Source organism: Parasteatoda tepidariorum, chromosome 6, assembly GCF_982258835.1.
Source record: "Parasteatoda tepidariorum strain Cologne lab strain chromosome 6, Ptep-v5.0, whole genome shotgun sequence".
NCBI lineage: Eukaryota > Metazoa > Arthropoda > Arachnida > Araneae > Theridiidae > Parasteatoda > Parasteatoda tepidariorum.
Genome location: NC_141760.1, coordinates 85,223,374 through 85,236,816, shown reverse-complemented (window position 1 = coordinate 85,236,816; position 13,443 = coordinate 85,223,374). Strand labels below are relative to the sequence as shown.

The 13,443-nt window shown below is 28.4% G+C and overlaps 1 protein-coding gene across 1 annotated transcript in view; it reads right to left on the bottom strand.

Moving 5' to 3' along the window:
* The window catches only part of LOC107443866 (uncharacterized), a 243,719-nt gene that overhangs the window by 61,332 nt on the left and 168,944 nt on the right, over positions 1 to 13,443 (bottom strand). The window contains exon 11 of the mRNA XM_016057873.4: positions 3,126 to 3,268. Within this exon, the coding sequence (XP_015913359.2) occupies positions 3,126 to 3,268 (143 nt within the window). The remainder of the gene's footprint in view (positions 1 to 3,125; positions 3,269 to 13,443) is intronic.

Here is a 13,443-nt window from a genome sequence, read left to right as displayed (position 1 = left end):
CAGGCATGAAGGGACACAAGGTGAAATTATCTTACGTGGCACCACGTTCCCACGTAATGACACATGTAATGTCACCACTGGGGTAATTATCTTAATCACCCTTTCGTGATTTTTGAGAGTTTAACTATGACTCACTTTTAAAAGTGCCCCCAAATCCGTTTTACTACTATAAGGAGAGTGTTGCATTTTGAATTGGAGCTAGGGAGTTGCCCTTGGAGGTAGTTAGATGAGGTTTAGATAACTTTTGTTAAATAGCATGCGGCTCTCTTGGAAAAGTATATTTTTATAAAACTGTCTACTTCGGTTAATGAGTCTCATTAAAAATGCCATATAAGGATGTCTGGGATAAGTTAATAAATAGTTAGTGTGGAAATAATCAGAACAGTATTAGTAAAAGAAATGCATTGGAACAATTTGGTCTTGATTTAATCAAAGACCGAGATTAAGCTATTAAATTAAATTTTTCTTATTTCTATAATATTTATTTTTAGTATTCTATTAATGATTCCTTCTCTTCTATCTATTAATAATTCTTATATATTGCTAATATATTGCATAACTTATAAGTTCAAGAAGATAACTCCGCGCTTCATTTTATGTATGTAAACGTGTCTCCAATATTTTAAATGTTTTTGTATCTGAGAACTTTTGTTTTTTGAAAATAATGTATTGAAAATAATTATTACATTTCAAATTGTAAAGAATGTCACTTATAATATTTCTAGATACTTAGTTATTAAAACTTCAATGACAGAGTAACTTCAATGATCTTTTTTATGTACCTTCTACCTTCAATATTTTTTATGATTTAGACTTGTGTTTTTAAAAATGGTGCTCTGAAAATAATTACTAATTTCCGAATTGCATTAATTATAACATTTATGAAAAATATTGCAATACAGTGTCATACCCTCCAACTGCTACGGAATTTCCGTAGTTTCAGAAATCTTCTTTTCAGACGGTAGCAAAATTAATGTCTTAATATTTTAAAAAAATTAATTTTAGCGTAACTTGTTCACTATTACTTATAAAAGTGCAGGCCATATGGCTAGATTCTTAAGTTCTGATAAAAGTTTTATGAGAGATCCATTTGCTTTAAAAATTTCTACTTTGGTTCGCTACCACTAGAAAGAATTATTTTCAAAATCCTCATAAGTTGGAGGGTATGCAGTGTGACGCAAAAGTAAAAGTAGTAATTAAGGTAATTCCAGAATCTCTGTTTTTAGAAATGGTGCTCAGAGAACAATTACTAATTTTCGAATATCATTGTTCAGAACATTTATGGAAAATAATGCAATACAGTGTGATGCAAAAATAGTGATTAAATTACAATGAGTCTAAAATTGATTTTAAATAAAATATGTTGTGTAATTTTGCAATACAAACCATAAATAAATTATTTTAATAAAAAATTTTGTATTACAGTTTATTAAAAATGAGTTTAATTTGAGCTGGAAATGTGTTCTATTTTTATGCAACCTACTGACTGTATCATTGCTAGATTTAAGTTTTAAAATTGAGATTAGAATTATTAGTCTATGAAGAAGGAAGAATTAGGATATTTATCTTGAATATGCTGAATAATTGATGATGATAGGGAAGCCGTCTATAATCTTTTCAATAATTTTCTAGGGTAGAAAATTATTGAAAAGATTTGAAAATCATTGAAGAAAATAATCATTATCCAACTGTCTATATTAAATTCTCACAATGATGAAGATAAAAAAATAAATATTAAAAAAACGCTAACTATTATAATGACGAATCATATTGAATAAATAACAAAAAAAATATTTTTGCTAGTTTGGAGCTCCATTAGAATAAAAATTATATATTTATTTTAATACTCTACATGATACATCTGACTTTTAAGAAATGAAAAATGCTAATGATATGAAGAGGTAGAATAGTTTTTTCAAACGAAATCAAGTATTCCATGAATTGGTTATTAGAATTATTGTCAAGGCTTCTTTTCTTAGCCTAACGTATTGAAATATATGATAAATAATATCTATTAATTAAAAAAAAGAAAACATTTTAGCAACCATGAAGCAGCATTGAACTCTATAATATAAAAACGAAAGCAAAGATTAAAAGGATCGCTAAAAATCAATTAATTTTGTTAGCACGTCAGGGCTGTGGAATAAAAAGATTATCAATTATAATTAAGATTTATTTTAATTGAGGAAATGGTTAATGGAAATAATAATTTAGTTTTTAAATTATAGAAAATATATTATGTTTATTTATTCATGACAAAAATATTTACGCCAATTCTTTAGACACTAGAATTAATATGTATTGCAACAGTATTAAGTCACTCATTTAATTAATATAAACGAGTTTTTAGAAGAAACTTAATACTAACAAGATGTAATTAAAAATTATTTTTCCTTTAAAGCATATATAGTATGTGATAGAACATATAACAAAAAACATATAACATAAGTACGTGGTTTTATTAATTACTATAGAAAAAGTGGTACAAATATAAAAATCATATTTTTCTTCCAATCTGTCCTTTCATAAGACTTTTAAAATAAAATTGATGCAATGCTTAAATTTCTTGTACATAAGTGCGAATAGAAGACAATTAATTGTTCAATTATTTTTCAAGAAAAATGAATAAAATCGAGACTCTGTTTTTTAGCACATGGTTAAACATGCTTATGATACCAAAAAGGCAATCAGTATTTCGAAACTTGTGTATTCGGGTTTGATACTTTCTATTATTACTACAGAGATAATCAAATTTCCTCTCGATAAAACTTTGATGGTACATTTTTATGAATTTTAATATACCATAAATTTAAAAAAAATATGATATATGAAATAATTCATGATATATGATTTTGATATATTATGATATAGGATTTAATTTATGATATAATATGATATAAATGATACATGATTTAATTTATGATATAATTTATGATATACGATTTTGATATATTATGATATATGATTTAATTTATGATATAATATGATATAATTTATGATATAATTAATATATCATAAATCAAATCTTCAACTTTTATTTTATAAATTTCAAAAAAAAAAAAAACTCTTAGTTCATGCATTTTAAACAAAAACTCATACTTCACGGCATTCAAACAGAAGTTTACCTTCATCTGACATTCTGACTTGAACCCTCAGAAGCTCTCCCAGCGAGACAGCTTCCCTTTCTTCTCCTTTCATGTCAACAATGTGAAGTGAAAGATCTGGCAGGGAGGGCGAACCTCGACTCTTCTCATGAGATATAGGTGCCCTGAAGAAAAAAAAAGTTAAATTCACTACATTTTGTGATACTTGATCTCTTAAGCTGAGCCATGATTTACGTAGTACTTATTATTATTAAATAAAAAAATTTGTGAATAAAGTGCATATGACAGTATATAATTGGACATACTATAGTTTCAGTTCTATAAACAAGAACGCACTGAGAGTTTTTGCTTACAGAACTGAAACTATAGTATGTTCATTTATGTACTTTTATTTGTGTTTTATTAACTTTGTTTTATGCTGTAGTCTATCGTAGCACAAAGTATTATATATCCCTTGTTGATCTTATTATTATTATTTATAAGCTGGCCAGCTTCCTCCTAAAACTGAAAAACTGGTAGTAAAATTTCTGAGTGGATATCAGAAAATTCACTGTTTCACTTTTCCAATTATTTAAGGAAAAAATTTCTGTTAAAGAATCTCTGTGAGGGATTTCTGTTCTCAGAATATTAAATAAGAAAAGTAAACAAGAAAAACGTTAATAAGAAAAGTAAAAAAGAAAAACGTTAATAAGAAAAGTAAATATTAAATAAGAAAAGTAAAAGTAAACAGTTTTACTTTTCCAATTATTTAAGGAAAAAAATTGTGTTAAAGAATCTCTGTGAGAGATTTCTGTTCTCAGAATATTAAATAAGAAAAGTATAGCCGGAAGTTTTTTTCCAAATATCCATTTTGAAATTGAAATAAAAGTTTTTTCGCTTCAAGAGTACGTTGGTCAGCTTATTATTTAGCATTTTTAAATCCAGTGTAAATGCGCAATGGGATTCTGAGTTATGAAAGATTCAATCATTAATTGCAAAATTAATAAATCCTTATCATCTATAAGTAGAAATTTCTAATTATGAGCCATGAACTTATTTGTATCCATTTGCTTCACATAGTCAATCTTAATATCGGCTTGACATAATCAATCAGCAAGCATTACACAATATACATTAACAATTTAATATATCCACAATTGCATAATATATACTCTCGAATCATCTTATAGGTTCTAATCATGTGTATGAATTAGTACATATGATGATTCCTCAAATTATATATTTATCTATAAACATAATACTAATCAAATTAGTAGAAAACTGTTTTTTTTTTTTGTTCCGCTTTTTATTAAAGTATAAGATCGGCATAAATATAGAAACCTTATTCTTACTACTAAATATTTTCTACATAATGTTTCATTTTTAAACATAAGGTTAAGTAATTTCATGATTGAAAACTTCATTCGCTTCAAAATATAAAAAGGGGAAATGGCAGTCGAGATATTTGAAAAGTGCTCAAAAACAGGCGCTCATTTTCAAGATTTGCCAGACGTGAATGAGAAGAAACAAAAATGATTTGAAATATAAAATTCAAAGTTACCAACGAAAAAAGGAAACATAAAGGTTAGAAACAAAACTAGAAAAACCACAGTAGTAGTAGTGGTAGTAATTCATTTACGTCGCATTAGAGCTGTACAATGGGCTATTGCCGACGGTCTGGGAAGCATCCCTGAGGATGATCCAAAGACATGATATCACAATTTTCATCCTCTGCAGAGGGGATGGCTCCCCTGCTTTGGTAGCCCGACGACCTGCACGCGAAGTCGAGCACTTTACGGTAGAACAGTTTAACGAGGACCAATACCGCACACCCTCAGTCCCTACGCAGACTGATCCAAGTGGTCACCCACCCGCACACTGACCGCAGACAGTGATGCTTGACTTCGGTGATCTGAAGGGAACCGTGTCTTAATGATCAGTCCACTGCGGGACCAAACCACAGTAGCTGAGAGAGAAAAACAGAGCAAGAAAAACCATACAGGCCGAGATGGGCAAATTATGGTAAAATGCATTTCTACGTTCTCTGAAGAGATAGTGAGGAATGTTATTAGCAATTTGTATATTTTTGAAGCGAGTGAAGCTTCTAATCATGTAATATCTTACCAGTTCAGTTTCTTGGGATTTATTTAATTACGTAAGGTTGTTTCTCAGTTAATAAAATTTTTTTTTATTTATATATTTATTTATGATATCACAGGAAAGCTTGAAGCAACCAATGAGAGTTATTTAATCAATAATTCAGTTTTATTGTAAAAAACTGAACTGCCCATTTGCTAACTTGTATCGCCAGCTACTGGATTAATAATTTGAAATCTATGTATTGGTGAATAACCGTGAGATAAATGTTGTTTTTTTTTTAAACTTCTTATCGTTCAAGTTCTTTTTGTTTTGAAAAATCACTAAAAATATTATTATACTTTATTAACTTTGATTCAAAGATGGTCTGTGTCTTACGCAATGCACGGAAACTACTTAGCAAATGATTTGCAGACTAAGGGAAATGCGGATTTTTGTTACCATTTGAAATGAGCAAAATAAAGAGTATATGTATCATATAAATAAATTGCGTATCGAAAATATTTATTTCCTATAGAAAATCTATTATTTTTTTATAATAATTTCATTCCATAGAGCCTATGAAACAGCTATTCAGGAATGGAAGTTTATAATTTATATACAACATAACAATCTAGTTAAGATAATTTCATGAATGAAAATTCATTTTCTGGGGAAAAACTTATGAAAGAACCTTTCATGCGTGGAAGTTCATATTGTAAAAAAACAACCAATATTTCATGGAGGGAAGTTTATGTTATCTAAACAACTCATGAAAAAATATTTGATTAATGACAGTTTAAAACAAAACAGTTTATGGAAGACTCTTTCGTGTATAGAACTTATAGAAAACACTATGAAAGATAACTGCATGCATAGATGTTCATTATGCATGGAAAAACCTTTAGGTGATAATTTTATGGCTGGAAGTTTATTTGATTTAGTAAAGCCGGAGAAATATTTCGTTGCCAAATGGGTTTGATAATTTGGAAATACTTATGTTTAAGCGAATAATTAGAGGAGAAGGTTTTGTTATTGCTAGAATTGTTAGTATTTCTATTATGTTTTATTTTTATTTCATAATCCATATGCCGTTTCGTTTGATTTTACTACTTTATTAACATTCCTTTTTATGCGTAATGATAGTTTTTGTTATCAACAACCAAAAGTACTGATCATTCAGCATATATGGCAGTACTTTTACCTTCGTTACTTGTACCACCGGTACAAGTAAAAAGTACGTATTTTTACTTGTACTTCATTACTTTTTAACTTTAGTACTTTTACTTGTACATTCGTTACTTTTTTTAAGGAAAAAGTACAAGTATTTGTAACGGAAATATCGAATGAAATCGTTACTTTTTTCTAAAACTCGGTAAACTATCTAAGAAAAAAAGAAGAAGAAAAATTAAATTTAAAAAAAATGCTTATGTTTTTTAATTTATAAAATTAATGTTCAATATATATGCATTTACAGCTAACTTCGTGTTCAAATACCTTCTGTTTCAACTTATACTGCACATTCAATTATTTTTTACTAGCTCAAAGATCACAAAGCTATCTGTAACCCCGTGTTTGCTTTGTTTATGTTTGTGCTTTTAAAACGCGTTTCTAAAGAGTAAAACAATTTTAAATCAATGGTAATTTAAATAAATAAAAATAATAAGCTAAAAATTAAAATCAATAGATAAAATTTCTTTTTCGTGCAAATCCATAAAAAGTTTGATAATAAAATTATATTTAATTTTAAAATTATATTATACTATTATATTATAAAATTATATTATAATATTCTTCCGAATTTAAAAATAAATTAATATCCATAACTTTCAAAATTAAAATTAATTAAATAAATAACAGCAATTTTGCAAAAACATTAAAGAACATAAGAATATTATTCAATAAAATTTTAGGTGACTTTGAATTTTCGATTTCCTGGAAATGTACTTTTAAATCGTTACTTTTTTTGTTTAGTACTTGTACTTTTACTTGTACTTTTTACTCGTTACTTTTTAAACTAAGAACTTTTTACTTTTTACTCGTTACTTTTTTTAAAAATACTTGTACTTTTACTCGTTACTTTTTTAAAGTAACGTTGCCATATATGTCATTCAGTGAATTCAAATATGTATTAGCAGATTTTTATATATGAATGAATAATACTGAAAGACGATATAGAAGGGGCGCTATTGAGGGGCGTTCTTGTTGAAGCAACACTTAAAGGAAACTGTTCTTTCATGTTGTGGAATTGAAGATTATTCACAATTTATAATAATAGTGTGCAATATTTTTCTACAATTCTGGGCTGTGATGAATTCTACCATAAATATTGAGAATAAAAATCTGTACTGATAATTCATCAAAAAGGAAGAAGAAATAAAACTTAAACATATTTATTTCTTTATTAGTTATAAAAGGATTAATGATTCATGTCCAGCATATAACTAATTATAATCAATATGGAAATAAATTTAAAAGCAAGAACAATATAAAGAAGTTAAAATTATTAAATTAAGTCATAGTTTACTTAAAGTGCCAAGAAAAAGTGTGCATACTTTGTCTTCGGCAACTATTCTATATAAAGGATACCTTTAAATATTTTACGGAATTCAAATAAGTTTATCTAAAATAAATAATCAAATTGATTAAAAAGAATTTTTATAAATTAAAATTGCACTAATAAAATAAAACTAATAAAATAAAACTATAAACTCAACTATGTTATTAAGCTTATTACCACAACGGGGGGCATATTTAGTCCAAAAATGTTGTCATTTTTTGCGCCTTGAAAGAAAATGCGTCATATTTTTCATACTCTTGCATTATAGTAGAAAATTTCATATATTTTCTCTGTGCTTTTATCTCATAATTTTGTTCTAACATTGTTTATAAACTACTTTTCCCAGTTATGAAGAGAAACGAAATGATTACTAACTTTATGATTTACTAAATTACATTTCTTTGGAGTTGTGATATAAATCTAAGTACCATACGTTAAATTGTAAATGAACCAAGTTCTTTAACTTTCACAGTCATATAAACTAATTGAAAAATATAAGAATTTTGTTAAGGTTCCCCGATATAGTTATTACTCTAATACTTTGTTTAATTTAATACATAAACTAGAATTTTAAAAACTACACACACTTCCAATGGTTAAAGAAAATAAAAACATAATACCATAACTAAAAATACATAAATAAGAAAAATATTTTAAATTTTCTTTTACTTATTGGCGGTTATTATAAATTTAATTTTTAATACAAATATTCCCATTATTTTGAAATGCTTAATATGGATAAAATGTACTTTAATTAAGTAAAAAAGGAAAAAAAATATTACATTATTCTGTTAAAAATACGCAAGAGAAAGAAACAATGCAAATATTTGCATTAATAAACATTAATTCCTTAGGTATAAAGAACTCAAACATTGAATTAATATTTCTATAATGGCTTCTCAAACATCAATACTTTTTTTTCCCATTTCATCGATAATTTTCCTCTATAGAGATACGATACAATTGTTTGACATAAAAACTATATTTTGCCACTTAATTAAATTAAAAAGTGTAGCTGCTTAAATGTTTTATTAATGCTTTGATGAAACATTAATGTAAGATAGTGATACTTCTTTTAAGTTCAATTTCAAAGTAGATGTGTAAATAATTAAAGTGACAAAATTTTTTAATACTTAAAATGTGTGTTTAGTATATGTAAGAAAACTATTGAAATATCTTCAATTGTATTTTGATTCGAAGGAAATGAATAAAGTATTTGTATATTATATAATTCAGAACTTTATAAATAAGAATGAATAGGTTGATTTAGTAGTTTTAGAATGTTTTATTTTAAGTTGGTTCACTTTTTAAAATCACCCAATGAAAAAAGCCCCTTTAAGGGCTTTTAAAAAACGAAATTCGAAAATAAGCACCATTAAGCACTTTTTAAAAACGCCACGCACCCTGTTTATTATAACACACATCATTTTAACATAACTTAAATTTTTAATCTGATATTTAACAATACGTTATCCAAGTAAGACGAATCAGAATTAAATAAAATGTCTGAAATAAAAAATAAAAAATGTATCTTCAAATATTTCGCTATTCACATATTATTCTAACTCTGTAACAGTACTAGAAAAACAAGGAGTAGAAGAATATTATCGTCTGAGATCCATTGAAGTATCTTACTCTATTGTTGGCATTTCTTTGAAAAGAAAAAGAATTCCTTTTCTGTTCCTTTTTTTATTTTTTGCTGTTATCTGAGGCTTGGAGGTTGGAGAGAAAAACTGCATCACCCATTTGCGATTAGAAGTACCATAGTTGAGTTCTGCTAAATGATAACGGTCCCAAGAAAGAGTTAGGGTAAAAAAAGATTGGACTTTTATTGTATTCTCAACCAAACAAAAGAAGGGCAAGGTTAGAAGTTTCATAAGAGGAAATGCTTGAAATTTATCTGTAACCTTACGAAATGGGATAGAAAGGGTTGAAGTAAGGATAGATTGACCATTTAGAAGAAATAAAATGCGTAATACTTTTTATCTCTTGAAGAAACTTATCAACTAAGATTATAGTTTCCCTGCTGAAGCAAGTCTCAAGCCTTCCGCTTCAAGAAGATTTAGAAGAAATGTTTTTTTTTTTTTTTTTTGAACTCAATCCTGTAAATCAAGTTTATTTCGTTAAAAGCAAAAATCTTTGTCTCTCTATCTCTTTTTTAACATGTGATTTAGTTTTAAGAATTAAAAGAAGTTTTTTTTATTTACTATACTAACCCCGATTAAACTTATAAATTTTACAAAACGATTGAGGGCTCCGCTTTTGCTCGCTATTGCTCGCTAACCCCCAATAATTGCGTGCAAAAATAATTGTTTGCTTCGAAATAAATTATTTTATAGTAATTTTTTTCCAGAATTATTTTACACAGTTGGCATAAAACAGTTTTCCAACAAACGTGAAATTGGCCACTTAAAATGGTATACCATAAAGAGTTCTATTTGTATACGCTTATGCCCCCCTTCTCACATCTAAAATTCATTTCTTTAAATAAAATGACGTTTATTTTTAGTCGAATTTGATTGTTAAATACTAAGAATGATCCCGTATGATTCTATTTCCCTTATGATTTAATTAAGATCTATTAACCTTTAGCTTACGGCTGGTACAACATGTGGACCACATGTAATGATACGAATGGTACACCGTAAGCAAAGGGTTAGTGAACATAAATAATTTTTCTCAGTAATCATTTCATAAAATAAAATTTTAAATTAAACGTGTATAATTACAAAAAAATCGAGGCGTTCACAGCCGCCATTTAATACTTTTGCTTAACAAACAGGCTGATATATAAATGAAATTTGTGCATGCCTCATCACATTGTACATGAAGCTGATTGTAAAGTTCTAAATAATTGTACGAATATATTTAACGGTAATTTATTATAGCATATTAATTTATCACACATCAAAGAAGAATTCACATTTCAACATGTTAGTAAATTTAGACGCAGATTCAAATAGATTTATCTAAAAATGTAGTGTAATAAGGTAATATCTTAAAATTACGTTATAATATAGAAACAACTTTTAAGCTCTTATTTTCGTTAATCTAAATTAGAGGCACACAAATATTATAAAGGGAATAAAATTTTAACTTTTTTTCTCTATTTCATACTGATGACAATCAAAGAAATATGGCATATTTTCGTTCGCATATTTGAAGTATTTTACATACATTTATGTATAAATATACATAAAAAAGAGCCTTGGTGGCTCAGGGGATAGAGCGCTTGCCTCCCAATGAGGTGAACCGGGTTTAAATTCCAGACAACCGTACTAACATAAAATATCCTCAGTGCTAGATGGATCATGGGCTAGAGTCTCCTTGCCGACAGTAAAATCGTGGGATATTTTCGTGGTTTTCCTCTCCATGTAATTAAAATTCAGGTGAGTTGAATAAAAAAAATCCTCCACGAAGACGAATTTCTCTTAACTACTACTAAATTTCTACTAAGTTGAACATTGGTTGTCGTAAACCCAGAATTGGGTCGACTGTTGAACGACAGTTATAAAATACATACGAAAAGTAACTATGCATGTATACAATAGTATAAACGAATAATTAAATTAAATAAACGAATAGTTTTCTAAAAACAAAAAGCTTGTTTCCCTCACGCTAAGCCAACGAAAGTATTTATTTTTAAAAAATAGTTAAAAATAATATAATACTCTTCATAATGGATTGTTTGAAATGAAACATAAATCATTCCCATGGAATTAATTCTATTGTTATGCGTTTTCAATGAAAGGAATCGGTTCTGGAAAAGACATATTTAAAAGCAAATTAGTTGCACAGAAAATCTATATCATGTTTTTTTCTCTAAAAATGAAAATTTAATATACAAACTAAAAAATGCCCACAATTGCGAAAACTGAAAATGTATATGAATGTATCGTTGTAAGAATATTTAATTGGTATTTAACATTTCTATTAAAAATTTCGTTATAGGTAGAAATTCACTGTAATGAGTCTTTGTTGAAGGGAGATGATACTCTAAAAAAAAAAATATTACTTAACAAAAATTTGCCACTTCTATTGCAAATACATATTATAAGAAATACCAAGTCCGTAAATGTAGGACTCACATTTCATAAAAAACACGTTAAAAAAGATCAATAATATCATTGTTTAAGGTAAAAAGTTTCTGAAAATAGATTTTTTAAGGTAAATTACCAGATTTATGTTAACTAAAGGTATTGTAGGATCTTATTTCATGATAAAAACTAATGATATCACGTAGACAGCCTAAACGCTTAATAATCTTCTAAATCGGAATTCGAGGCATTCAGATAGAATGGCGTAAATAATCACCACAGTCCCAAAAGCGAAAGGAAATTAACCCTAAAGCCAATGCAGTAAATAGGGACGTACTGTCTAAGAAATTGGCACAAGAAATGGTGCAGTTTATAGATCTCTTTGGATGAACTCTGTGTACCCCATTACTTTAGTCCTAACTCTTAACCATAGATGATTTGAGAGATGATGAGATATCTCTTGAAGTGAGTTCATATCTCCTTTTTATGCTGAATTCTTCTAATTTTAAAATTATGTGTCGTACAAATTATAAAAATGTTACAAAATTTTTTGCCGTATTACGTATTTCGGCCACATTTATTACAGAAAAAAAAATTTAATTTTTAGTTTCCAGATATTATCTTATACTTAGATATAAAGTTATAAATAAATTTTTCTTTTGCTTAAACCATCATGGAGCCAATTCTAGATCATGAATGTAATGAAACAGGGCATATACACCGAAGAGCCATTACATTATGACCACCCTGCTAGCAACATGTAGGACCACCTTTAGCCCTTAAAACTGCTAGCACCCGCCGTGACATTGATTCCACAAGGTGCTGATAGGTAGTCTGAGGTATCTGGTACCAAGCGCTCACCAACTGGTCCTGCAATTCCCTCACAATGTGAGGGGGTAGCGTGGCAGCACGAATTTGGTTTTCCAAGTAGGAGCACAAATGCTCTATTGGGTTAAGGTCAGGTGAATTTGGGGGCCAAGACATGACTTGAAAGTCCCTGGAATGTTCCTCGAGCCAATCCATGACGATTCGACCCTTATGACATGGTGAACTATCCTGTTGGTAAACACCATCCACCGCAGGAAAAACTGTTGCCATGAATGGGTGAACCCGGTCTGCAACTATGTTCAAGTAGCTTACAGACGTCAGGGATTGTTCTATGAGGATTATGGGTCCTAATGTGCCCCATGAAAATATTGTTCCAAGGCGAGAAAACATGAAAACCTGGGCGAGCCCATTGTTATAGATGGAGGGTGGTCATAATGTAATGGCTCTACGTTGTATGTCATATGCAGCATGGGAAAAGAAATCTGCAATAATAATAATAAAAAAAAACTCGTACACATTACAAATTTTCATGAGGCGAGGAAATTACGGCACAGATAGATCAAAAAAGATTAACTGAAGACTTTTTTCATTATAAAATTTGCTCCATGTGCTCTTAAATCTATCAAACTCAAATTCAATACAATTTATAGCGAGTTAATCTTCAGCATGAGTTCTTCTTTTTATCAATTGTAGCAACATGACGCATTATTCTTATTTTCAATACAATTTCATTTGAAACCTTCTCTAATCTCCTTCCTTTCAGCGTATCTCTCAATCACCATTCTCCTTGAATTTCGAATCTCTTCAGTTGTTGAATCTTTTTCAGTTCTTCATTCTATAATGGCATATGTCATAATGG